We start from the raw sequence: 27,838 nt of genomic DNA, 5'->3' as shown, positions 1-27,838 counted from the left end.
CTACTTGAGAAAAGGGCATTAAACACCCCTTGAGTATTTCATCATTCAGCTTGATCTCATAATAACCTCTTAACTAAGAATTCTTAGTAGGATGTTTTCATTTTCCTTTTTTTTTTTTTTTTTGTTTTTTTTTGGATACACACACATATTTTTGCAAGACTAGAAGCTGTTGTAGTTTGCTTGAAAGACACACTCCCCCTGTGCTCCAAGTGTACCTAAACCATCTCTGGCTGCTTCCTGGCGTTTTGTGTCTTTAGTAATCAATTAATCAATCGCTACAGTTTTTACAAGCCTTATCTCCAAAGTTGCCTCTGTCATAAATGTGCATGGATGGACGCTTATGGAGAGGCAGAGGCGCTGTCCAAGGTACTGCATTCAGCCCCTCCCCTGTAGACATCACAGAGAGGCACGTGATACGCTCTGTCTGTGGCTCCTGACAGTCGCTGGATAAGCTCAACAGGGAAACCAGATTGCACCTTCTCTTCCACAAAGATAACTGGATTTTCGCTCCGCACCTCACACCTTCTCCATCCGGCGGTTTCATTTCTTTAGTTGTGTTTTGTGTTGTGTTTTGTTTGGGTTTTTTTTAAATCGGGGAACAAACTTGGTAAACGGATATTTAAGGTAAATTTTTCATACCACTAATCCTGTAAGGTTTTAAGAGGAGTTAGAGTGAAAGTGGACGTCTCTCTCTCTCTCTCTCTCTCTCTCTCTCTCTCTCTCTCTCTCTCTCTCTCTCTCTCTCTCTCTCTCTCTCTCTGTTTCTGATGCTGTGATTCACTTGAAAGCATATCTTGATGTGAAGGTTTCGCCGGAGTGGATTTGAGGTACAGGCTCTCAAAAACAAACCAACAAATGTGGACTTGTCGTGGTTTACAGGCGCTCAGCCCGCGGTGATTTGCATGAAATCGCATTTTTTTTTTTTTTTTTTTTTTTTTTTTTTTTTTTGCTTGTGACAACTATTTAGGGTCCCGTAGAAGTAAAGGTGTATCACACGCAAAGGTAATAATAACGCATCATCTTGTTTTTCTTTTATAGTTGTGGGACACTGAAAAAATGCCGCAGATATGGGTATAAAATAACACTGTAATTATAGTGCGCCCGTTCCAGCTGTCATCCAGGGTAAGATGTTAAGGTATGGGGCATATTAATGATGAGATGATGGCGAAAATCTGTTGTCCCGTTTCGGCAAATTAGATGAAACGCTACATTTTGGTGATTGGTGTTAGTTGAATCATGACGAGCATTTAAATAGTAATAGTTGCATTTTTCTGCTGATGGAGAAGATGTTTCCGCCTGTTTAAAGTGCTGTGTCTAAGTAAAGCCCATCTACAGCCCGTACAGCGGTTACATTCTTCTTTGAAATGCAAACTAAATTGCGGAGATTTGACATCAGGTTGTCGTCTTTCTGTCTCAACATTTAACACGTTTGGTGTTTTATATGAAAACGCGGAATTCGTCTCACAGTCCAAGTGGAAAATAGTGACGAGGGAAATATAAAGAAGAGCACATTTTTTGGGGGGGAGGGAGGGGGGGGGGGGGGGGGTCTCTGAGACTCAGTGGCAGCCCGACTGGCTCGTCTTACACAAACCAACCATTGTGAATCAAATGACGCACTTTTTCTCATGTTAGGTCTTCAATTGAGGGCAGGCCAGTAATTACTGTATATCGGAATGCTGCTGCTGATGAACATTAATGGTTGCAGAAGTTGTTACGAGTGGATGAAGTAATATTCCTAAAGAAAATGATGAGAGTTGTATCGGCGGTTGTTTTTTCTTTTTACTTTGGCGTGACAATTTCCTCCAGGTATTTTTTTAGATGTGTGAACATCTGGCTGCGATGTGAGCTCTAGACCACAAATCATAATTTACTGATCGTTTTATCTTGTATCAGATGTGGACGTGTTTTAATCTTCGGTGAAGTGCATGTGATAAGACAATGTAACCGATACACTTGGCCACTGAGATGCATTAATGCGTGCATTCCTTGCTTATTGTCCACTGCTGCTGTTTGCTTCCTGGAAAGCCCTGGTGATATTAATCTAATTATATGTCCTGTGTTTGTTGTAATAGGCCTCTCTGCATACAAGTGCCTGATTGGCTGTTATTCTGCCTTAATCATAGTATTAACTCTGATATTTGATTAAGGCTTTGCCCAAAGTGGATTTAGAAATGGATACAGTGAAAATGCAGATATTGTGTTAAACTTGCTTTTCTTTTGCAGGGAGCGTTGGGATTGAGGACTGCCTTGACAGACAGACTGCTTCTTTTGCTGAGCTTATCAGCCAACGTGGCTCCATATGGCATTTTTTCACATTGCTACAGAGGATGCAGGGTGAAAAGCCCTGAGCAAGGCTTCCAGATACCCGCCAAAGAATTCTGGCATGAACATGAAGATTAAAGCTGCCATTTCAACTCAAGTGAAACCGTGCGCACTCTAACTGGCACCAGAAGGGACTGTTCCATAATTACATAAATTAGACCGAGTGTGCCCAATGGATATTTGAATCCCTGTCACTTTGCTGTACATGGCCATGGCAGAGAGGACCTTTAAACAGTTCAAACTATTTTGGTGCCAACAGTGAGAGGATTGGCCAGTGGCCTGGACAGCTTGAGATAATGGTATTTGCTCCAGGAAATAAGTGTTGGCCAAGTTTATTGCTATGCAAATATATTATAGCATTTAACCTTTTGTCTTACAATGCATCAGTTCACACCTGTATACCCATGTAGACAGTCAGTTATATGCAAGTCTACTCTCTCAGAGTCAACCCAGCATACTTCTTGCTTAAGCAAAGGTTCTTATAAATAAATTCAGCCCTATAAGTACCTATCCACCTGCACAGAATTTCTGATCCCACGATGGTTTTACAAAAGCCATATGGTGCCCATATCATATGGGTTGGGCTGCTCATTTGTTGCTATGTAGAAATAGGCACTTGTCTAGAATTTACAGGTGCTGAGGGACAGTGGGCAAGATTTCCAGTGTGGAATGCATGTTGTGAAAGTGAAATGAGTTTTAATATGAAAACAAAGAGTTCCCATGGGCTGCTAGTTTACTTTGACGATGAGGGATTTTGTGACTTTTTAGAACTTCTCATACTGAACGGTAAACTCAGCCTTCGTTTCTCGATTTTCTGTGCCGAGCCTGCAACCGTCCTGTCTGACACGGCGGTCAACGACAGCCAATGGCACGCAGTTACAATAAGGAGAAACTTTAAGAACACAACCCTAATGGTGGACAATGAGATAAAATGGGTTGAGGTGAAGTCAAAAAGACGGGATATGACTGTTTTCAGCCATTTGTTTGTTGGTGGAATACCACCGGAATTACGGTCTGTGGCGTTACGACTGACATCAGCTGCAATCAAGGATCAGCTGCCTTTTACTGGATGGATAACAGATGTAAAGGTCAATAACACGGAGTCTGTAATGATCAACAGTGAAGGGGTCTTGAAGGACCTCTGCGGTACAGCCAACATATGCTTAAATGGAGGAGTCTGCAGTTTAATTAACAATGAACCAACATGTGACTGCTCTCAGACGGGGTTCCAAGGAAAGGACTGCAGTGAAGGTAAGACATCTGGATTAAGTTTAAACCATACAGTCGCTACAACACGTCCTCTGTAGCCTTTTCAGTCAGCCGCAACGTGCACTGATATATTTTTTTTAATGATATTTTTTATGTATACAAATACCCTATGGTAATTATTGTCATCATCATTCCTAAAGTATTGCATTCCCTTCCTCTATTTGGCTAAAGCTATATGTTTGTTTTAGATCTGTGATGTGAGCCATTGATCTTCAGTACAGTTGTTTGTAATGAGCGAATCTCCTGCAAGGCCTCATTAGCAAAACATGCAGGTGTTCTACATCCCCAAAGGTGTCTTCCAGTCCTATCAAACAGGTCCACGGGGATTGGTTGACCTATGAAATATCATCTCCAATGGCTTACCTCAAATGCAAGAACAGGAGTAATCATCTACAAAACAGATGGAGTAAACATGGATTATATCAATGACTTCATAAGTATAATCAGAAGCATAAATAAAACAGTTTTAAATGGCAACAACTCTGAGATTTTTGTGACAGTTTCCAGTTTCCAGCAGTGTTGTAATAACCATAATACACTGATATACATTGATAAGCCATTAAGCAGGTACTTAGAGAAAATCACACAGAAATATGATCTATTATTATTGTATCACATCATTTTCTAGGAAAAAAAGTAATCTGGACTTTGAGAACTTTTAGTTTCAGATCATGAATGTCAACTAAAGCATGACAAAGCCATGGCTTCTTTAAAAACTGTGTGCCTAATTGATTTAATAATCCTGACAGATTTAAAATATATATATATATATATATACATATATATATATCATCTATTTACTGCAGGAGAATAAAAGGGCTAGAGACCAGGCTAATCAATGCACAAAGAGAACATGGGGTTCTTGTGAGGTAGAAAGAATAATATTACTCTGTGCTGGACCAGTATTGTGATGATAATATCAGGATCTCTTTTGGATATCATCCTTGGCGTTGCTCGTAATGGAAATGTATCAGTATTCAGGGTATTCAGTGTAGTGCTTCCCACAGGTTGGCAGTTTACTGCTGTGGTGGGGAGGAGTGGGTTTGTTGGTCAGGCCGAGTGTCGATGGGGGAGGTGTGTGAGTGTATGTGTGTTGTTTTAATTTATTCTTCAAGTTTCTCAAAAATACTGATGGATTTAAGGGCTTATTTAACATGTAGGCTAGTCTTGGCCATATGTAATTATTTACATTTCATTTCATATGCATATGTACTGTATCTTTATTCAAGCACATGAATATTTTATTAACAATAAACTCATTAGGCCAGCTTTGGATAACTTACTACTGCAGCATCAGATATTCCCATCTGATTGCCATTAGTTATCGAGGAAATATGAAACACCACTAATTAAAATGTCGTCTGCACACTGTATAGGCTATGTTTCATTTTCTGCTGTATTTATGTTTTGTTGGCAGTGTTAACACAACAAGGGTGAACATAGACAATGTGCACTGACTGACACATTGAATTATTGTTGCTGTAGTTCATTAACAGGCTTTAAGCACTGGACGGAAATAAATCTTTCATTTTTTAAACTACTGCATATCAGTTTAAAGATGGAAAACTTCATTGCCACAGGGTAGCACCCAAAATAAGCCTAGATCAGTAGAATATACAGTACTTGCACAAGCCACTCAGATAGTATTATCATTCTCTTTTTCACTCTTTTAAGTGCAAACTGTCTACTTTCTCTAATCAAAATATTGTAATATTATTTTTATTAATTACACTATTGACACTGTTAAATAAATAAATATTGCAGGTATTACTAACATTTCAGTGTATATGAATGATTTTTTTATGTTAAAGGTTAATTAGACAAAACAACTGTAGCAAACCTCTCTCATCATTGGACACTGATCTTAAAAGTGTTGCCATTTGGCTCACAGTGAGACATCAGTTTCAGTGGGCACTTATCGTTTGATAAAGAAAAGACAGATAAGATTTGTTGATTACCCTTTGACTATTTTTTGCTGCTAGATTGATTGCTAGATTGCATTACGGTGTAGTAAAGGTTATGCAGGTCTCAGTTTAGAGGAGCAGAAATTCTTACAAGAAAATTGTCACAACTTCTGTTGTGACAAAAGACTCTTAGATGTTTTGAACCTTGTTAATCACAAGTCATGTTGACTTCTCTTAAGGCAGCCATCTTATTCTTTTTTCTGATAAGCAAAATGTAGCCCACTGATGAAAGGTTCATCTCAGGGAAGTTGTAGTAGCCTTTGTAGTTTGGAAATTAATGCTATGAATTTCTGATGGTTTTATACAAATACAAGAAATTATTTACTGATGATGATGCAACAAGATATTATCTGTAAGATTACACCTTATTGTTTTTGACCGAACATTTAATAGATAAAAACCATATCTATTGTTGAGAAAATTACAGCTGTAACAAAGATTCTGGGCATTAAGAACATTCATTGACATGTGCATAGCTATGATTATTAAGTATGACTCAGTGTTCTGTCTTTTACTACAAACTCTTTTCCAAAGGTCAACTTAAAGTGTGAACAGGCAAAAGCTATTATAATGATGTGCATTGCATAGTGATAACACAGTTTGAGTAACATTATTACTTTGCACAAACAACTACAGCAGAGGTTGGCGTTGGAGTGGAGGGGGGAGTAACGTTAGCGGAAAACATTAAGAGAAAAAGCCTGAGTTTATTCATTCTTTTAGTCTATAATGGAGACATGAAAGCAGATAGAAATTCTTTAGTATGTGTTGAGAAAAGTGAACTTGGTTGGTGGTTGATTTTTTTATATGAAGAAGCAGATGAGCCTGACAGCCAGCCTGACTAGATACTAATGCACCATTTTATGGCTGTAAGGCTGCTAGCTTAGCTAACTGATTTCTAGTGGGGAGCTAACAGGAAGAAAGCCCTCTAGAAATCAAAAGACAAGTTTATTCAGGTAGTATGCTCAATGCAACTAAAATGTAGCATAGGCAGATATAAGTAATGTGTCATCAGATTTGCCTGTGCAATATTGCACATTATCATACAACAATAAGACAATAAAAAGAGGTTGGCCACCTATCAAATTATTATGAGATACACAGTAGCTACGAATATCAACCGGGGAAATAAAAGCGCTATCCTCTTCCTCTTTTGGTTGCGCAATGAGTGACACACTTCCTTTGTGCCGTAAATCGAGCCTTCATTTTCCCGGGAGATCGTACCCGGTGGCAGACAGATTTCATTGTGTAAGCGAGGCTTACAGGAAACCAATCTAAACACCGATGGTGTCATTATTCTATAGCCGTTACACTGTGCAGTCAACATTTCCTTCATAATGATAAGTTAAAGCCAAAAAGTTGTCTATTTCTACTTTAATGTTATTTGTCTAAAATGAGTTGGTTATAGTTTTTTAGAGTATAAGGTTATTAGATTGTAATTAATGGCAAAGTAAATTTGTTCAATCAGTTATGATTAAATTGATGCTACTGTCACTCAAGAATAGAACACACAAATTCAATAAGTTATGATACAGACATTAATTACATAAACTGTGAACTCCGATGACAATAGAGTCACATTTTAATGAAACAAAAATAGTTTTAGTGAATAAAAAGATAAACTTACAACTAACAGTCCCCTTAACACTACAGTAGTATATATAACACTTTAGGTTAGGACATTATTTTAAAGTTAGATATTTCAGTGTCAGGGTTATGTTCATGGGTGGTTATAAATGAAATAATGCTTTGAAAACGGTGGTCTGTGCTTTCATATGTCTTTTGTATTTCTTGTGTGTGAGTATGTCTCATTAGTCAAGAAATCACAGGAAGAGATCAAAATGTTCACACCAGGGTAGCCGCTGATGTTAATAGTTTTATGGCCATGAAAGAACTAATTAGTTATATTATTACATCTTTACGATGAGTGATGTAAAAGATATCATCCTTGTACTGCATGAAGGGTGAACATTTATTGTTTAAAGAGGTCAGTGTAATGAATATACCATGGCACTGGTGATAGAGATCCATTATAACCATGTAGCTTAATAGTAATGCTTAAATTATGGTCTAATCACTTTCCTTGTAGTGTGTTATTATGTGCTCATATAGGGGAGGAGATTCTCTCATGGACTAGCTTAGTGACTTGAAGTTTGATGAGGTCAACTTTGTGACAGGTACATGCCTTCTCCTGTTCAAGTAAATAAATTATATTATAAAAAGATTAGATTTGAAACCCTAAATACTACACTGTTCATCCTAATTTTAATTCTGCTGCAGTGACAGTGAAAGGAGGAGAAGGAGTCACTTTTTCCAAATTTAGGAGTTGTCCTGAATGGAGAACTCATTCTGGGAGTTTCAAGATGGTGGGTGACAGAACACCCGCAAAGAGAGCAGCATCTGAGACTCAACGTGAAGATCTATATTCATAGTTGTCCATCTGCTTGCTTATTATATATATATATATATATCTTGCCTGAATTACAATGTCAAACTACATAAGAGAAACTACAGGTTACTAAGTACCTAATGGTAAAACTGTCTGGATGTAATGGAAGTCATTATATCCACAAGATTACACAACAGAAACCTCAAAGACAAACAGGCAGTATATCAAGAGAGCTGTCTTCTGTCATCACCCCACACAGACGCAAAGCACAATGTGGGATTGAAAAAGTTTTGCAGTCTTGCTCCTGTTCTGACTATTAACGTGTGTATGTATTCATATGTATGGGCAGGTAGTGTGTGGGTACAGTGAGTTGATCAGTGAAACAAGACATTAAAGTTGCAGATCATACAACCAAAACAATGAGCTGAAAGATGCCAAAATGCTCCTGAACTGAACCTAGAGCTGAACTGTAGTTGGATGATACATTGCTGTGTTCATAACAATGAGCAACCCCTCTTATATTATTTGTAGTCATCTTATCAATTTTCAATATAATAGATTAGTGCAGCTTTAAACTGAGCAAGAGTGCAGAGCTAGAAATTCACAAAAGAGGTGAAAAACACCTAAATTTGCCAAAACATACTTATATGAATAAAGAATTGAAGAAGACTCGTTCAAATACAAAAACGTGAATGTTTGGCCTTGGAAAATTATATCCTTTCTGCTTGTGTGCCTGTAAAAAAGGAAAAAAAACCTCAACCTGTTTCCCCATGCCTCCCAAGTCTAAACAGCAAAAAAAAGCAACAGCTCTGAGTTTACGATAATATTTCTTGACATACGTCATTAGTTAGTCCACGCGGAACTGTTTTCATCAGCTCTATTGTACTTTTTTTGTCAGCAGCGACAGTGTATTTGGCAACAGATCATATAAAACTTGGTAACACTTCCTGCAATGAAGAAAGACTGGTAGCTCTTTATAGCTCATTTCAGTGCGGCACCAACATTGCAAAGCCAGATTCAATTCCCACTGGAGTCATCCATGCTGAAATTGTATGAACTCATGGTACCTCGAGTCACTTTGGATGAAAGCATCCACCAAATAGTAGCTTTGCTGCTAATTCAGCATTCTAGCAAGTACATAGATTTTTTTTTCCCCACCCCAAGGTAATGTGGTATTGCTGCTTGTTTTCTCACCTTTGTGAGCTGAACAGAGAGAGGGGACGAACAACAACAACAACAACAAATGTCTGTGCATGAAAAATCAAAACATTCATTTAACACAGCAATTAAAGGTAGTGTGCTAGCCAGGATATTCCTAAATAAAGGGTCTAATCTCTCTCATTCAGAAATATGTATTCAAAGTAGAAACCAAATTTAACTGTAAAAACTAGAAATCTAGCTTGGCAAATAACACATACTGTGTGTTAGTGCAGCAGACAGACCCTCTGTTGGTTTACCTAATGCCCATACAATGATTCAACCCTAAAGTACATTGAAGTTTAAAATGTACCTTTCCATTAAATAATTTAAAAGCTGTTGTATTACTTTGATCAGATGAAAGGATTACAGGCTTTGCCACCAGACCTGTCAACTCTCCCCTGCCCAACCACAAGCTTGCACATTGCATGACCATGCACACACAAACACACGCACGCACACACACACACACACACACACACACCCACGTACACACACACACACATAAATCCCTTTGATCGGTTAAAACAATTATTTAAATGCACTGTTCTATGGCCAGTAAGTTCCCAGAATCTGTCCTCTTGTTTCTCATTAGAGAAATAACATAGATGCATTGCATAGCTCCATATTTTATCCTGATAAATGGAATGATGTTGTTTATTTCATTGTACATTAGCTAAACATAAATCAGTCCAAGTAAAAAAGTAGGGCAGTCCTCAACTGAAACTGTACAGCATTTTGTCATTTTGTGCATTATGCAATTCACAGGATAACTCACATTGATTGGAATACAGTAAATAAATGTGATTGCATTTTACTTTATTTTTTATGATTTTAGTTGAGCATAGCTTCTGGTTCCTTGAACAGATTTAGTTAGAAATCCCTGAAACTGACGTCATTCTTCGTAGCCATGGACTGTGAAAAAAATAATGGACGTAGCCACTGTGACGTCACCTATTGGTTTGTGAACACCCGTTTTGAATCTGGATGTATAAAGAGAACAGGATACAGCACTAGAGGTGGGGCCCCGTTCATTCCTATGAAAGTTCACATCAAATTACATCAAATGAAAACATACTGCACACGCTCTATGGGCCACATGTGCCTGTGGAGCATGCTCACTACAGACTTCCGCTGGCTGAGACAACTAACTTCCAGTTTAGCCCTCCGGCTAAGTCGAATGGGGATAAAACAATTCAATCATGCAGCTCTAGCCAAAAACAGGCTTAAAACCATTAAAACAAAATGTACTTACCAGAAAAACTGAACATCTGACTCCGTAGAGGGTCTTCTAGTTGAATCAAACGCTGAACAAGACTTTTTTAGGTGACCAAAATGTTACAATTAACTTGAACTGAAAACATATTGAAATAGCGACAGCTCTTAGAGGGCTTCACCTATACTCTGTGAATCTAGGGTTACAGCATGGTTACATTACCTAACCAATGTTGTCGCCATAGTAGCGACGTCTCAATCACAACATCGCTACACCCCAAACCATACCCTACTTTTCAAATTTAAATTAAATGGGACCATAATTTACAAAAGGAACGTCATGCTGTATTGAAGAAGACATGAAACTAGCGATTGAAACCATAAACTCATTAGGAACCTTTACTGAGATAATAAATCAAATGAGAAGTAAGGTCATTTTTTCATAGACTTCCAAACAATCAGACTTCTTTTTGGAGCCAGTAGAGTCGCCTCCTGATGGCCATTAGAGAGAATGCAGGTTTAAAGCACTTCGACATTGGCCTCACTTTTCAGACCCGGAGCTACCCACAGTCAGATAATTTAAGCCACTTGATTAAGCTGCTAATGCATGATGACAAGAATGACTATAGCATACAGTAAGTGAAATTATGTCACACCTATTTTCACATTTGTATCATAATCATTATCTTGTTCAGAGTTTTTTAATTCACTGAACACCATTGCAAAATATTTCCTTGCTGCTATATGAAGGAATGTACAATACATGCAGAAAACACATAGTTATATGCTCAATACATTTTTTTCCATGTCATGGTCTTTGCTGATGTTTTTTTCCACAGACAATTTGATTTCTTATTATTGGTATTTAAGGTTTCCAGTTATGACTGAGAGATAATTTACACATTGAGGAACCTCTCCAGAATCTCTTCTCACCGCTAATAGTTTGAACCTGATTTTACAGTGTCACATATTTGAGAACTGCTACTGAAAATATCTCAAGGTTATTAGAATATATCATAACATAACTATTTCAACAATCTATGCTTATCCTGGAAGTTTAACTAACCAACAGGGTGTCTGATTAGAACTGGTACAGTCACTGTTTCTTAGTGGAGGAGTTGAATCACAGACTGCTGCTTATGAATTTAACACGTGGTCATTAAGTGATTACATTCATTTTTCCTTATGTTTAACGTACTATATGTTATATGTCATGACAGCGGTCCTTTGACTGACTGTCAACTATAATTTGAAACGTGATGACTTTGACAGAGGTGATGTTTAATATCATCTGTCACAACTATGACAGCGCTTGGTATATAGAGGAGGAAGGGTGAAACACTTGCAAATTGAACACTGGGACTTGATTGAGGAGTTTTTTTTTCACAGTAGCCTACAGCCTACATTTTCATCAGTCATAAAGTGCACTTCTTGTCCAGTGAATTGGTAAAATTTCTGGCTGTTTCTGCAGCACTAGTGTAATACAGTATGTAGGACTGTATATTATGTTTTTTCTACTTTGCTTAGCCTGACTGAGCTGATGAAGCTGTTTTTTCCTCCTAGATGTTAAGCAGCAATAATAGATGTTTTGGGCAGTTGGGAGCAATGGAAGAGGCTGTAAACACAGCAATGACATTGTATTGCTTTATGAGGTGATACATAAAGCTAAGGTCAAGGTGTTAGCTAATGGTTGCATTTTACACATCCAGCAGACATGGAGCAACATTCGCATTCTTTGGAGTCATGTTTCTTTCAATACTGACTCATTTTAGCTCTGTTTTGACTCCACCAACCACTGAGGGAAAAATCTGGCTCTTTAGCAGCTAAAGGCTTGACTATGTTCACCAGCTATCTTTTTTTCTTTTGCTGAAAACATCTGCTGGTCAAGTGATAATTTGTCACTACAAGGAACACCTTTAAAGTACATGTAATCATTTCATGCATTATTGTTATAAAATATTGATTAAAGTGCAGTCTTAATATAATTTGGCAATCCTGACTACTGCAGGACTGTAGTGGCTTCGACAGCTGAAGCTGTGCAGGACATTTAGTGAGGCACTGTAATACTGTGCAGCATCTGAGCTGTGTATTTGTTTCTGTATGGAAAAGCAGATCAATTATAGACGAAATTTCAGTTTGGTTGAGGCTCTGGCTTTATGCCTCAAGACCTGCACATTTCGTTCCAAATTGTGTCCCCAAGGACATTTCTACTTCACACAGTGAGAGCAACAGTAGAGTGAAAAAGTAGGTAGGGTTATATTGAATGGTTAAGCAACTGCAACTGCATTGAAAAAGAAATCTGACTCAAAATTAGTTAAAGGTACAAGAATGTGTATTTAATTAATTAAAAACATAGATCACTGAGTTCCAAAGCTAATTTTAGTGAAAAATATGTCTGATCTTAATATTCTGTTTTCTGGCACTGGTAAAGTTAGGTATTTAATGAGCGCTGGATTTATTAAGAAATTTAAATCAGTTAAGTTTTTGAATTTCAATCAACTCCTAATAAGGTAACAAAAATGCTCCCGCACTCTGTCAACACATATAGAAAATGAATTAAATAGCTACGGAAGTTTATTGAATTCAATAAGTTTCTTATGTATGACATCTCAAAATCAGCACTATACATTTTAGCTGAATTATATGGATGGCTCCATGTGAATAACATATTATTTATATATTATTAAGTATTCAGCAGAGTTCCTCATGCTCACATATATGAACTGAACTGCTCTGAAAAATATAGGAAGATTTGTACAAGTGTCTCCCTTTCAGGCATGTCTGTCATTGTATGAGCTCAAACCACGTGACCTAACTGTATCTCTGAAAGTGTCATTCTGTCTAGAAGCCTCCTGCAGCTTCACTCAGACAAAAGCAGATTAATAGTATGCTGCTGTCTCTGAGTCCAAAGACAGATATTGGGATCAAAAGATTAGAGGGATTTTCCCGGAGGATTTCTGCCTTGTTTAAATACAACTGCTCCCGACTGTCAAAGGGTGTTTGTGAAATTCTTTGACACCAAACTCCTCCTTTAACGGGATTCATCCCACAGCAGAAATAAACCAACAAGTCCTCCAAATTAAATGACGACGCAGGTCGTTTGACCGTGCACTCCAGAAAAACCCATAGGAGTGTTTTCTAATCAGGCGCCTCTATCAGCAGTAATCAGCAGGACAACATCATTTGTCAAATCACTGTTAAAATAATTATGTTTTTTACGATGTGATAATGCTGTGGTTAAGGTGTGGTTAGATTTATGCCACTTTTAGCAAGTTAGGCTCTAACCAGCCACCCAACCCGCCACCTCAGAATATGGAAATTTGTCACCTTATATAGTCGTCATCTGAACTGCCCCACTTCTCTGAGTCATAATTATTACAGCCACTAGTGGCATCTGCCACTCAGACATAACTATAGGTTGTTTTTGGCAACTGACATTATGACCTATTTTTTCTTGGGAGAACAGGTTCAAATAAATACATTGGAATATCCACACACATAAACACATGCTCCCAGTAAACTGGGCTAATACAGTATGTTTCTTACTGAAGCAAACTAAGCTTGCATATGGAACCTACAGTATATCATAAGATGCATAATTAATTGATTATCTCTCAACCACTGCCATGAATATGTCATGTATGCAGAATGAAATTAGAACACATCTGTCAGAATTCCTTATTCAGACCAAAGCTTTAAATGGAAGAATATTATAAATGAATAAATGACTTTTTGCAGGGTATACAATCTGAAAGTCGAACAGACATAGGATAAAGCTGTTTAGAGGTGAAAATTTGCCTCTTTAAATTCCAGGCTGTAGATATTTTCACTTTGAACTTAAGTTGCCTTTGATGCTGCTGGTTGGGTGTCATCCTTCATGAAAGTAGTCTGAAACACTAAAAACAAGTCGAAAGTGCACTGTCATAATTTGAAAGCTGTCATGCTAATGATAAAGCAAAGACAAATCAGTCTTTATGAATAGTTTTTCATGACTTTGAAGCCCTTTGTGACTTTAACGGTGAGTAAGGATTGTACAAATAAACGTGACTTGACTAAAGTGTAGTCTGGGTTATGTGTCACATTTCGAGGGATTTCTTACCTGCTGCTCATCTACAAATAGGAAAATCTTACGATATATCTTTACCCCACCTGAACATTTTAAAATCAGTTATACAATTCAACTAAATTGAAATAATGATTAAAAACAGTGCTGCAGTCAAAGAAGATTTGTCTGGTGTAAATCATTGGTTGCATTTTCACCAGGGACCTCTTTTTACAGTTCTGTCTTTTTGTCATTTATAATAGAAAGGGATGTAGCTTTATGTTAACAGTACTCAGAGCTTAGCTGTATTTTATGCTCGGTGTGCTTTATTAATAGTTTTTTTTTTAAACTTTACCAGAAGAGCCGCTCTTCAGATAGGGATTTGTCACACATCAACCGTGGGAGCCGCAAATACAGTTTCCTTAAGCAACTGCTAAGCACATTTAGTTAGAAAAAGGTGCTTGGCTGAACATTGGCACATACAGCTTTAACATGAAGCTGTGAGATCTATCAGAATATCTTACAAATAAGCAGAGTCCATACTTAAAAACTTGCATTTTACATTGATTTCTTAATTCCTCTGCCAGGTCTAATACTCAAGTGTTAAAAAGCTACTGCAGATTTACTCCACATCTGTAATACTATCCTAGATATTGTCAATCCTGGGATTAAGGTTATTAGAACTACTTTATAAGCTGCTCTGATTATCCTGTTGGATCATTCCAACCCACAAGATGTGAACGAATGGTGAGGTCTTCAGCACATCTGCTCTCTAAAATCCACTCTCTTTGGTCTGTCTCTCTGGAAATATCTGGATTGGACTATTGTCTTTACACCATCTGTCCAGAGAACCTTGAAGTAGCTTCATAATATGATTAATTAAATCACTAACACTGTTAGAGTAGATTTAATTAGCAAGATTAAAAAATATATTTAGATTAAATTATTTTACGCTAGTTTTCAGTCTGCAAGAATGTGCAACTCTACTGGTGTTATTGGACACTATCCTATTTTGAAGAATTGAATGTCAACAGGGTGATCTCACGAAAAGGTGATATGAAGATTGTATTGCTCTAATGTTATACATGTGCAACTGTTGACGGACTCAGCTGGTGAGAGTAGAGATTGTGCACTATAGCTACAGCTGTGGGAGCTATCCATTTCCATCAGCGTGGCTGGCCACTCTGCCCGTTTCCTCTCTCTCCACTCTTACTGTTGCTTGAGGAGGATAATGAGGGAGATGGTGAGTTGTGTAATCCCACTAACACTCGTCTGGTAGATAGATGCATTAGGTTTAGGCTGTGGTGCTAAGAGATGGGCCCTCACTTATACTCATTACTCTTGATTTGTTCCAAATTGTAATTTAACAACAAATCAATCCTCTGGTAGCTCTGACCTTTGCTGTGAGGCTCTTACATTTCCCCTTACAACGCCTCTGCGACAGGGGATTGTAGAGCAGCCTTCCTGCTACTATTTTTCAAATCTACAACTGTCTAATCGCTGACAATGGACTCAGCAGCTTCTGGTCTTTTTCGTTATTGCATGTATTTTTATTATACCCCTTTAATAATTAATAACACTGCACAAAAAGGGGAAATAAAACAAGAGCTCCTATTCTATTAGAGTCATGACTCATACAGTAGAGTTGTGTGTGTGTTTTTGTCAGAGGAGTCCATGTAGAGATGTTACTTTTCTTAAATCATTTACTGGAATGCCCAAAAAGTACAGATAGCAACAGGTAGCAACCCTGTCTCACAGAAATTATATTTATTTATATACTTTCCAACAGCAAATACATTTTCAAAGAAATGTAATACTGCCTGGATTACACTGGTTATCAACATAATGAGAAAATATGAATTAAGGTATCTAACAAGTCACAAAAATGTTGATATTGTATTTCATTTGTTTTCTACCAAAATATCTGATCTTGCAATAGGCTACAATACCCACTCATAGCTACAGTAATATAAAAGGAGATCCCCAATTGAAACATTGTCAATAAATTAGTAGGCAGTGAGCAGGAGCCTGTCTTTTAATGTATTATTTGTCAGTAATAAATTACAAATTAAAGCTTAAAAATGACACACATTTTCAAGCTGTTACTTTCAGCTGTCAACCTGCAAACATCTCTGCAGCATCTTTAAAGGGGTGCCCAAATATTCCAACATAACTTTTAGCAATGAGGGTTTCAGCTTTTCCACAATGAAACTTAATTGTAGCTGACCTACTTTTTGAAAGCAATGCTGGCATGATAAACTGCTTCAGTTTGAGGCTATTTAAAATGGAATTGAACTGCTTTCATTAGGAAGTGTCAGTTGGCTTAAGAATTCATGAAACTGAGCATTATTTAATATATCACATATTTTCATTTAATTACACTGATAATACATTTTATATATCATACAACATGCCCTTGTTTGAGTGATACTTTGCACCTCCTAACTGACCAGTCCACCAAATAAGCATAACACTGTGAGGAAAGAGAGAGAGAGAGAGAGAGAGAGAGAGAGAGAGAGAGAGAGAGAGAGAGACAAAAAAGAGTTTTCTGAATAATCAATGAAATAGTCCATTATGGATGCACAACATGAATGCACATACATTTTCAGTTAAACGGGGAGGGGGGGGCAGTATGATAAAATGCCCTCTAAGCAAGTGGTTCTCAAACGTCTCTAAACTGATGCAAATTAGATCACAGACCCCCATTTGATAAGATTTTGTCCCAGCGTCCCCCGTCTGATAAGATTTTTGCTCTTGGTTGCTTTATTGCAGAAAATGTATGAAACCAAAATAGTCATACATTCATTCATTGTGTTACTTACTGTGTTACTATGGATGGAATTATAGTAAAATAAATGATTCCCCTTTTTGCTGGGGACCACCTGGAACCCCCTAAAGGACCCCATTTTTCGAACCACTGCTCTGAGATGCCCCCACAGTATGATAAAGTGCCCTCTAAGGTGCCCACACAAAGGATAAAACACTGGCGGACCTTGTGCCCGGGGGGTTCCCCCAAGGACAAAAAAATACAGTGAAAGAGCCCTCTAAAGTGCCCCCACGTTATGATAAAGTACTCTCTAAGGTGTCCGCACAAAGGAGAAAACATACCAAAGTTCTGTAGTGACTGTCTAGTTATGGGTAAAAATGAAATGTCCTATAGAGGGCCTCTATATGTGACAATGTGGAATTAAGTGCCCTCATGGGTGCCCTCTCAGTGGAAAAAAGTGTGATAGTGCCCTGTAAAGAACCCCCTGTGAGTGAAGTGCCCTTCCAGTGAAGAGCATGAGATACTTTGCCCTATAAGATGCCCTTATGATGTAGTTATTGGCTGTTATGGTATATATTAATGTATCCCTGGCTGACCATGAAGAAAATAAAGCACCTTTAAAAACATGTAGTAGTTGTTGTAGCTTATATTATTACATTCAGTTGATTTTGGTACAGTACTGCTCCAAGTTTGCTCAGTCACACCCCCCTTAGATTGTCTGGGTCAGTGAAGTCTAAGCTGTAACCTTGATCCTATGACAATTGAGATAGGTCACATAGCAAGGTTCTTTCGCAATTGAAACAAGTGTATGGATTAAATATTTATTTTAAGAATGCATTACTAATGTATGTAAACTGTATTTTCTGTGTTAGTTTTATATTTAGGCTTGTCCAAAGCTCTAAAACATGCTAAACAATATGCTAGATGGATAGTAGTTAGCTAGCTAGATACATACTTGTCTTTACTAAATATTTGGTACAAACTGGAAATCAACCTTGTGATGTAGTAAAATCTTTAAGGAAATCATTAGAGTATTCTTTATTCACATTGTTGTTTACAACTCTTTAGCTTAAACTAACTTGCATTGTAGAGAGAGAGATTAGCATTGGGTTACTCTATGATTACAGAATGCCAAGAAGAGACAGGAAATTGAAGACAATATAAAGGGATCTGCAAAATGCAACTAGAGACAGCAAGGGATGAGATGAGAGAGATAAAGTATGCTTGCATTAGCCATTAGCAATTAGAGGGATGACCAGTATAACTTAAACCTCTGCCTAGACCTGTTAAAAAGTTTTTAAAATGTATCCTGTCATGAAATCTGGAAGATAACCCTTTGAGTAACCCTGCTAACAGACAAACAAATGGAGAGGAGTGAAAACAACTTCCTTGGTAGGGGTAAAAATACCTTACTAGTGCAGTTCTAGTGCTGTATGCCAGTGCCTTTACCACCCCAAGGAACTGGTAAGGGATGACAAATGACAGAGCTGCCCAATCTTTCAAGGATGTTTGCCAATTCTATAGCATGGAGGAAGACAGTATTGTCACTGAACTTAAGGTGTTCCACTCTTCCTATGCTCTCCCTATCAGCAATGTCCAATGTATGCTTACAGTATGTGCCTTTATGAGAATGATATGGACACAGTCTGTCCAAATCTCACAAAACTCCTCAAAAGAAATGCTACATTGCCAGTGATTACTGCATCAGTTGAGCGCTCATTCTCCAAATTGAGGCAGATCAAGACCCAGCTTAGAAACCAACGTGGAGAACGAAGGCTCTCAGATCTTCTTCTGTTGTCCATTGAGAGGGACACCCCAATTGACCATAACGAGGTCATTAACATTTAAAAAGTCATGGCCAAAAGAATTCTCCTTTTATTTCACCAATCTTGCTTCTCACTTCCCTGATAAGACTGCTCAAAAAAGCTAATTCTCAAAATGTTAATAGGTTCATGATTTTACTACAGATGTGTTTGAGAAATAAACATTTAAAACATTACAGATTCCCTGTGAATTGTATTGCAGAGATGTTTGTTAAATAAATGTTTAAAAAATAAATCATTTTTAATACAGAGGTATTAAATATTCTGAATCACATTAAAATGTTAAAGGGGACCAATTATGCTCTTTTCCAGCTCTATATTTTAATTCTGGGACTCCTCAAGAGTAGTTCAGCCTCTCCTGCAGTTCAGCCTCTGCCTGAAACAGGCCATTTTAGCTCCTGTCTCTTTAAGGCCCCCTCTCGATGAGTCCACTCTGTTCTGATTGGTTAGTGACTGTGAAGCAGCATCACAGCTGACTTCTGTCTGCTCAGGAAGCTACGTAAACAACCCATGTAACAAACTATAGTAGTAGGATTTGACTAATTTTTCTTGTTCTTTCCTTGAAATGTCAGCTTCTCAAATACATATGTACATGTATGAGCTGGAATCTGATCCGAAATATGCAAGTGAGCAACACAAACAACATCTGGAAACACCTTAGCAGCAACCCTGCAACCAAGGCTACGGAATGGACAGTCATTTAAGGGCATACGTAATGAGGTAGGAGGGTAGGAAGAGAGGTAAAAAAAACATTTACAAATGAAGATTTCAGAGCAGGTTGAACCCCTGGTTTTTGACGTGCAAGGAGCATTTCTACATACAATAACCTCACTTTTTGGAATTTTGACCATGTTTAACATAGATACCCGACATCATAACAGTATATAAATAACAGAAAACCACAAAAAGCACAATAGGTCACCTTTAATCTTAATTCAGGATGTAGCCTTTTTACCAAACATCCGTTGTTGTTCTCTGCTGATGGGTGCCCATTAAATGTACCAGGTGCCCCTTATATTTTTTTGCCCTTGCCCCTCAGAGAGCCTGAGTCCACTACTGCTTAAAACAGGCTGCTGAAATAATTTTTTTTAAACAGAAACCAATTATTAAAAGGCAATTATTGAAACTGTATGTTTGCTCATTGTCTTAAAGTTAAGAATTTAAAAAATGTGACCAGGAGCCTCTAGAGCATATTAATAAGCAGCATTCTGAATACAGGCTGGGTGGGGGGTTGTTACTTTATTTGAGATGGCATGCAGTTCTTACTCAAACATAGTGTGAAAGCACAAAGCTTCATGATTCTATCTCTGAAATTAATTTTAGGATCCCAATATCACTGCGACAACAGTTGCTTATTTTGTAACAGGAGTGCATACAAAACCTTACATTTTTACCACATTTATACCTCTGTAAATTGGATTCAGTATCATTTACATAAATTCTGACTTTTAGATAGTAAACTACAAAGAGTTTCCATGTTAGAAGAGACCAGCATTATGGCTGTAAACAAAAGGGTTCAAGGTCAGTAGTCATTTAATTTTGGGTGTGTTACTTTCAAGCTAGTTGGGGAGTGCTTGTTAAGGGTTTAAAATATATACCTCATGAATTCTGAATTAATAAATCCAGCTTAAACAATAATAGAGACATAGAAAGTATTCCAATAAACCTAAAGTATTACTCATAACATTAGGAGATGACTGAAGGTTGATTCAAGCAGACAGGATGTTCTAAAAGTGTCAGATGGAAGATGGAAAATGAATTGTATCCATTGCTGGATGTTGTGTCTAGTGGATGTGACACATGCTCTTTTATGTGAAATGTAACGTCACCCATAGTGCACTTCCCTGCTCTACACACGTCTCTTCACCCAACAGCATTCAGACATATTGCAGGACAGACATGGATGTCTTAATGACATTTTGTCGAGCTGGCTGATGGTAGGGAGCGTGGTGTATAATGGTGGATTGAGTGATGGTAGTTTGGCTTTCTACTGACTGTCACTTTGGCATGAATCAGTTGTCACAGTTTTGAGCTCACAGTTGAAGGCGATATGAAGGTTGAGGCTGTGTTGCAGCGTCATGTCTTCAGGAAGAAAAAAAAAAGATTTGTAAATTTATTAATCTTCTTTGATTTTTTTTCTGTTGTTGCACACCAGATGTTTCATTCAGTGAGGCTTCAACTTGAATTTTAATGTAATTATTTTCCACGAGCTGTACACCGTGTGCTGCTGTTCAACCACGATCAGCAGCACAAGATCATCAGAGATGCAGATCGTCTGATAGACAGTTAAGTGCATTTTGGTGTAGTGTTACCAGCACAATAGCACTGGGATCACTTTGTCAAGGGGATTAAATGGATTTACGTCTCTGGATTAGGATGTAACCAGCTGGGTACATTTGTGAAAGAAAGTGTGTGTGTATGTGATAGGGCGCTTGTTTTAATGGTTCCTGTCAGGTGATACTGCTGTTAGAGGAAAGCTTCTTTTCTTCTGAATACTACCAAATGAAACCTCAATTGTGGTCACTAAAGATTGCAGAAGTTGGATCCAAAAGAATTACTTACACCACTGGACACAATTTGCATAAATGGTTGTAGTACAACCCATCTATTATTTTCTTATATACTGTATTTCAGAATTAGAAAATTTCTCTTTCTATCTACTGTGTATCTGTTTCCCCCCTGTTGAGATTTAAGGTGTGTGTTGATCCTTCATTGTTAACACTATGTGTTCAGATCAGATTAAATAAAAGCATAGTAAAGTATAGACTGCATGCCTCCCAAGCTGTACTTAAATATCAGGATAAAATAGGCATTGTACATCTGAATAAGATTTTAATTTGGTTTTGATTACTAGTAATTAGAGGAAGGGAATCACTATAATACAATGTTAATTGTACAATTACCTTATACACAATCTTAAAATATCAAAATAGTGCTCTTAAACATGTCACTCATTTAAATGCAGTGTAATGAATACTACAATGAGATGATTATTAATTATTGTGGTAGAATGTCTAAGTCATTGTCAGTCTTTGGGGTCTTGTTTCTTTTACTTTTCTCTTCTCATGTGGTCACTTTGCAGCTACCAGCTTCATGCTTTGCTTTGTCAGAATGCTTTTTCAGCAGCGTGCTTCTCATCATCAAGCTGAACTTTGTGAACAAAGTGCACTTTCTATTCTCTTTCACAATCTCATTTATCTAGATGTCCAAACATTTGAAATTAGGAATGCAATCCACATGATACATGAATATGCATTTGTGTGTGCAAATTTCATGTTATGTCAATTATAATTATTTTTTTCAAAAACTATAAAACATTACATTTCCCAAATATTCTCCATTCCTGAAGGGCATAGATAAATGAGACACTACTGTAATTGATCATGTGTCATCAACCACTATTACAAAATGTCTATAGACCAAAATTCACAAAATTTAACTAAATTGGTCATGTTAACTTGTCATGCTAACTGAAGCAGTGAACTGTTTTATTGTCTTGTAATTTGTTCACAAAATGATGATTTGGATTGGTTTTGTGCATGGTGTCTGATTTGGAAGGGGAACCAGTGGTGATGGTAAGTTATTTGGTCAAATAACCGCTTGAATCTGGGCAAGAAACCATTTTAAAGAGGTAGGAATTTGTTTTGTAGTGGAAATTAGGCTTTGGTGCCAGTCTGGCCGCATGGTTACAATAACTGAATTGATTTCAGGACCTTTAGACATTGCATGTTAGTGTCTTCATGATTTCAGTTCATTATTGTTTAAGTGAAAAGTCGAAAAAGGTAATCATAAATACCTAGAGACTAATGATCAGTTTGTTCTTATATACCAATATACTGTGTGTACATATATATATGTATATGTATGTATGTATATATATATATATATATATATATATGATGACTGACTGACTATTTTTTGTTCTTTTTTATAGGCAGGTTATGGGCCCTACACATTCATTTAATTGTTTTTGCACGTTTCCAGTCACACCATTTTGTCAAACCAATTTTTTTTTTCCCACTGGTAGCATGATGTTTACCACACCTGTTTGCTTTTACCAACATGTAATTCTTCTCTCAGTCTCCTTTATTCGAGTGACATATTTCACATGGCAGTTTTCCTCACTTCCACAAACCTCACTGTGATTGCCAAAATTAGTGTTAGGGCAATTTCATTTGGAAGGCAATCTCCTTTTTGCATTGCCAATATCGGCTCACTGGTCATTGCTTTCAATACTGTGACAAAATCACCTGAATAGAATTCTAGTAACACTAGACCCCACAGCCCGTTCTGAAACCTCAGAGGCATTGCTTTACCACAGCCAACTCTATTTATTTAGTTTATTTTCTCTTGCAGTGCATTTCACCATATGCAGCTTGTGATGTTTAATGCCTTGCAGCTTCACTTAAGAAAAAAGAAAACAGCTCAGATATTCCATTGAGTCTGTTGAATTAAATAGTTGTTGATACCCAAAGTCCATCATGTTAAAAAACAAACAAACAAACTGCCAAATAAATGAAAGATTTAATGAGTCTAACGCAACATGATGAACCAGCCTCAAGCCTCAAGATGTGCTTTATAGCCCCTCAGCAGCTCATGCCTCATAATCAATACTGGTTCTTCAGTCTTTTAATGTTGATGTTGGTTTTTTCTGCCACCAGCAAATAATTGTTTGGGAGAAATTTATTCTTCAAGGTTATATCAAATATTCAGAAGGGCCAAGCTCATTCAGTTACAACTCTGTCCTGTATTTCAGGTCAGTGCGCGGGCAAAGACAGGAAAAGCCTATGCATAAACCAGCATTTCCTCTGTAGGGGTTACAATAGGTCACTTGCATGTGATGTTTAATGCCTTGCATGGTGACGACATGCAACGGCCAGTATTAGTCTGCATGCTGCTTAATGAATGTCTTCCTCTCTTTCTCTTTGCCTGTCCGTGCTTCCAGAAGACAACTATACCGAAGGTGGGTATATTACTGTGATCACTGGTTTCCATTCTTGCAAAATGTTGTATGCCTTCATATTCTCATGGGCAAGGCTCATCAAATAAATGTAAGCAAATGTTTTAATGTTGGGTAATGGTATTGGTATTATTGAAGTGGTAAGTCTGATTAATCAGGTTTTCATCATTCTTTAATATGGAGCTTTTATGTTCATTTTCAAAAAAAAATATCACAGCCAAAACATAAGCAAATCCCATTTTCTTTCATCATTTAACATTTTTTTAGTATTTGAAGTGAGCAATATTATATTGCTTTGCCTCCTCCTTTTAGAGGGGAAATGAAACGAGATAAATTGCTTCTGTCACACGTAATGTATGAGTGAATCATATACTTCATTGCAATAATTATATATATGACATACTAGTTATTACCTAAATTGTGTCTTTTGTTCAGTTATGAAGGGTATGGACTTAGCTTTGTAACTATATATAACCCATGATTCAACACCTTATTTGATTTGTTGGCCCAGTGGTTCCCAGTGCTGGTCCCCAGGCTTCAAAATCCTGCTGGTTTTCTTTTCCACCAGCCAGTTAACGGCAGATAATTGCATTTACCTATTATATCAGGTGTAAATCGGTGCTTAGTTTGATGGCCTCAATAACAAAAACAGCAGGAAATAGGACATCAGCAATAAAATCAAGATGGACTGTCAACTCCTAGTTAACCAAATCAATAAGTAAGAAATAAATAGTAAAACATTATAATATCAAATAGGCAACCTAAATTCTTGAAAGGCTTTGTTGAGAAATACTATAATAAAACTATTCTTAAAAAAGTCTGCCGCATACACAGCCATCATTTTTAGATTGCACTAACCATACAGTACAGTAGGTGCAGAAAAACAGAACAACATCAACTGTTCAAGTTAATAAAAAAATCATTATACTGATAAGTTGAATCAGCGCCCCATATTCCATGTTAAGTATAATGAAATATTTTTTACTTGCCACACAATGTAACACATTACGTTACTGTTTAGTCGTGGTGATTGCTATCATAAGCAGATGCTTGGTGAGAGGCAACAGTTTAGGAGGTATGCATTTTTTATGTCATTGAAATATGAGTAATGCCTTGTTGGGAAGTGCTGACATAAAGCCCATAACCATTTCTAGTGAGGCTCTTGACACAGTGCTTTCTACTGGCAAGAAGGTTTAAGGATTCCATCTGTAGCTGAAATCACCCATATTTTCAAACACAGACAGTTTACTGTGGCAGAGAGAAGAGCTAACTAACATAAAGCCCTCAAATTTATTAGTTGGCAGCTAAACTAAAACCTCTTCATATAATAGCAGTTTGCATTGACCAGGAAGCTAACCACCTAGCTGCCAGATATGTTAATATCCAGGTTTTAAGTGTTAAACTGTCACCTGAATGCCTTTTGACTTATTTAAATTAGATGGAGCCACCAGCCAATCAAAGCAGTTAGTATTCATGGTTCATACAATATATTGTTATGAGTCATTTGAGTGCATATTTATTAAACTGGAATGAATGTAATACAATTTAACTGTTAATTTAAGCAATCTGTACTCAAAATGGTGCAACTGCCAGATCAAGTCCATTCATCTTTTATATCTGTATAGTTATCTGAAGTATGATTCAAATGTTTTGTGGATAGGTTGCAATTTTTAAAGGAAAACTGTATTCAGCTATATTTGTATCAGATTTTGCTCCTTCAGAGTTAGGTGGGATGATATTCTTTGCACTTCTCATCTTGGTAAAAAAAAAAAAATCAACTTGAATTTTATATTTCTGAATGATGTCTAGTAAGTGACTGATGATGCATTACAACCTTCTTTGGTTGGCTGAATGCTCATCGTGCTAACCCTGTCTGTGCAACCTCCTCTTTCTTTCCGTCCCACTCTTCCCTATCCCAGCACTCCTCAAGTAAACACAGACATCTACTCTAAAAAAAAGATGCCTGCGTGTCAGTGTCACACAGCTTCCCATGATCCCTTGTTCTCTGCTGACTGTGCTCTTGTTTTCCTTTAAGGTCTGGCACACCTGATGATGGGCGACCAAGGTATGACCTCTGTTCCTTTTTCCCGTCATTCCTCCATTGTCCCTCCTGCTCCCATTGTGCTCAGAAATGTGCGTGTCTCTGACTCTTGTGTGATGCTCAGGCTTGAAGCTTCAAATATGGGCTGTCATTTCACTTATTTTGAATGACCTAGTTGATTTTCATTCTCCCACTGAGTTTTTTTTTTTTTTTTTTTTTTCTCCATATGACCCCTTTTTCAGGCTCATTTTGCTTTCTACTCCCCACTCTGCTGGGTAGCTGTGTCATTTCGTTCCATATTTTCTTTCTTTTTAATTATTCACAACTACTGTACATTCTGATGTTTATGATAATGTGGTTAGAAAAAAGGGACATTTACATTAGCATTTTTAGGGTATAATGCATGGTGGTGGAAAATAGTTCAATGACTTTTAAAGATAAATCTCATCTATCCTTACCACTCTAACGCATGTTGCGAGCGTTTGTACAGACGGTCTGTCCTTTCTACCTTCATCTTTTCATTTGTGTGGCTACTGCATATCCTTATCATGCAGCAGAGCAGGGATGTGAAGTATTGCTCTTCTCTTTTCACGTTCCATTGTTAGTCCCATTTGCAGTCACACAATTCCTCTCTTATATTTGCACATATATGTTGCCATCAAGCCTCTTTCTCCTCCTGTCCTCTTGTCCTTTTCCAACTTGACCATGACACTTATCGGTGTCTCCTCTCCTTTTGTCCTCTCTTTTTGTCTGGAATCTGCTTTCTTCATGGAACATTTCATCAAATCTCATAGGTAAAAGTAAAGGTACAACCATTTTAATTATCTGAATTCATTATACTATGGCAGCAGTGTTTGTGGCATTATATACTCATGCTAAATGAAGTATATAAAGTCATTGGCATTTATAAAAAATACTCTCTCAACTATTATTGAAAACTTTTCAAGGTAGGTGCCGCTTTCGCTTTGCATTCACACATTTAAGCTGTGACACCTGTTTCTTTTCTGCTTGATGCATGGGAATCATAAATGAGACTCACGTGGGCATATGAACACAATAGCTTCTGTCCTAGTTCCAGTACACCACCACCACCCCAGGGGTAACTACACTCTTTTTGTTCAGATAATGGGTTTGGGGTTACGGGTGAGGCTTGATCATAGTGTTGTGGGCCTCGCATCCTGGCTGTGATCCTCACCTCTTCTCCCTTTGGGGTAAGTGGACTTCTGATCTTTGCCATTTGACTCTCCTCCTCAGGGCAGAGAGGGGAAGCTTGGCTTCTAAGGTCCCTACTGAGCATTCAAGGTAAAACTTTGATTCTTTCAAGTTGGTTGATCAAGCAAAGCAAAAATGTAGCAAGTCATCATTAGCTTGCTGAGGTGTGGGGAACTTGAATGTGAATTTGTGTGGTTTACTAATTGGAGATGATTATAATGCAGTATAATTTCAAATTTGTAACACTGAGGCTGTTTACACTTGGTTTTAACATGCTTTTCAGTGATCCGAACACAAGTGGACAGCCGAGACACATCGCCGTTCACACCTGTGTCTATCATGCATCTCCAAGGTGTCAAGCTGACCTCTTGTGTTCAGATTTCGTTACTGCCTACATCACTTCTGCTAGAAGGTCCAATGGTCCTGCGCATAGTTATTACGTCTGTCTGTCGGCAGACAAGCAGCAGATTTGTTTCGCATGGGCTAGCTAAAAAAAGAAAAATGTTTCAAGAACTAATACACATGTAGGGGCTATTCCAACAGATTGGGAGGATTTTGGCGTTGGCACACTGTCACCAAAATAACCACCACATCCTGCATTGATGATGTATTTTCCTGTTACATCCTTGTTCGGGACACA

The 27,838-nt window shown here is 37.5% G+C and overlaps 1 protein-coding gene across 7 annotated transcripts in view; it reads left to right on the top strand.

Annotated features, from left to right (window-relative positions):
- The first annotated feature begins 429 nt into the window (after nucleotides 1-429).
- The window catches only part of LOC137196888 (neurexin-1a), a 270,048-nt gene continuing 242,639 nt past the window's right edge, over nucleotides 430-27,838 (top strand). For 6 of the 7 annotated variants that reach the window (XM_067609836.1, XM_067609835.1, XM_067609842.1 and 3 more), the window contains exons 1-5: nucleotides 430-624; nucleotides 2,224-3,573; nucleotides 23,931-23,948; nucleotides 25,981-26,010; nucleotides 27,241-27,288. In XM_067609836.1, coding sequence (XP_067465937.1) covers nucleotides 2,862-3,573; nucleotides 23,931-23,948; nucleotides 25,981-26,010; nucleotides 27,241-27,288 — 808 coding nt within the window. In that variant the 5' untranslated portion in view covers nucleotides 430-624; nucleotides 2,224-2,861. The remainder of the gene's footprint in view (nucleotides 625-2,223; nucleotides 3,574-23,930; nucleotides 23,949-25,980; nucleotides 26,011-27,240; nucleotides 27,289-27,838) is intronic. The other variant, XM_067609837.1, reaches the window with a different exon arrangement.

The sequence above is a fragment of the Thunnus thynnus genome, chromosome 14, assembly GCF_963924715.1.
Source record: "Thunnus thynnus chromosome 14, fThuThy2.1, whole genome shotgun sequence".
NCBI lineage: Eukaryota > Metazoa > Chordata > Actinopteri > Scombriformes > Scombridae > Thunnus > Thunnus thynnus.
Note: the sequence above shows the minus strand (reverse complement) of the source record. Positions and strands in the feature narration are given on the sequence as shown.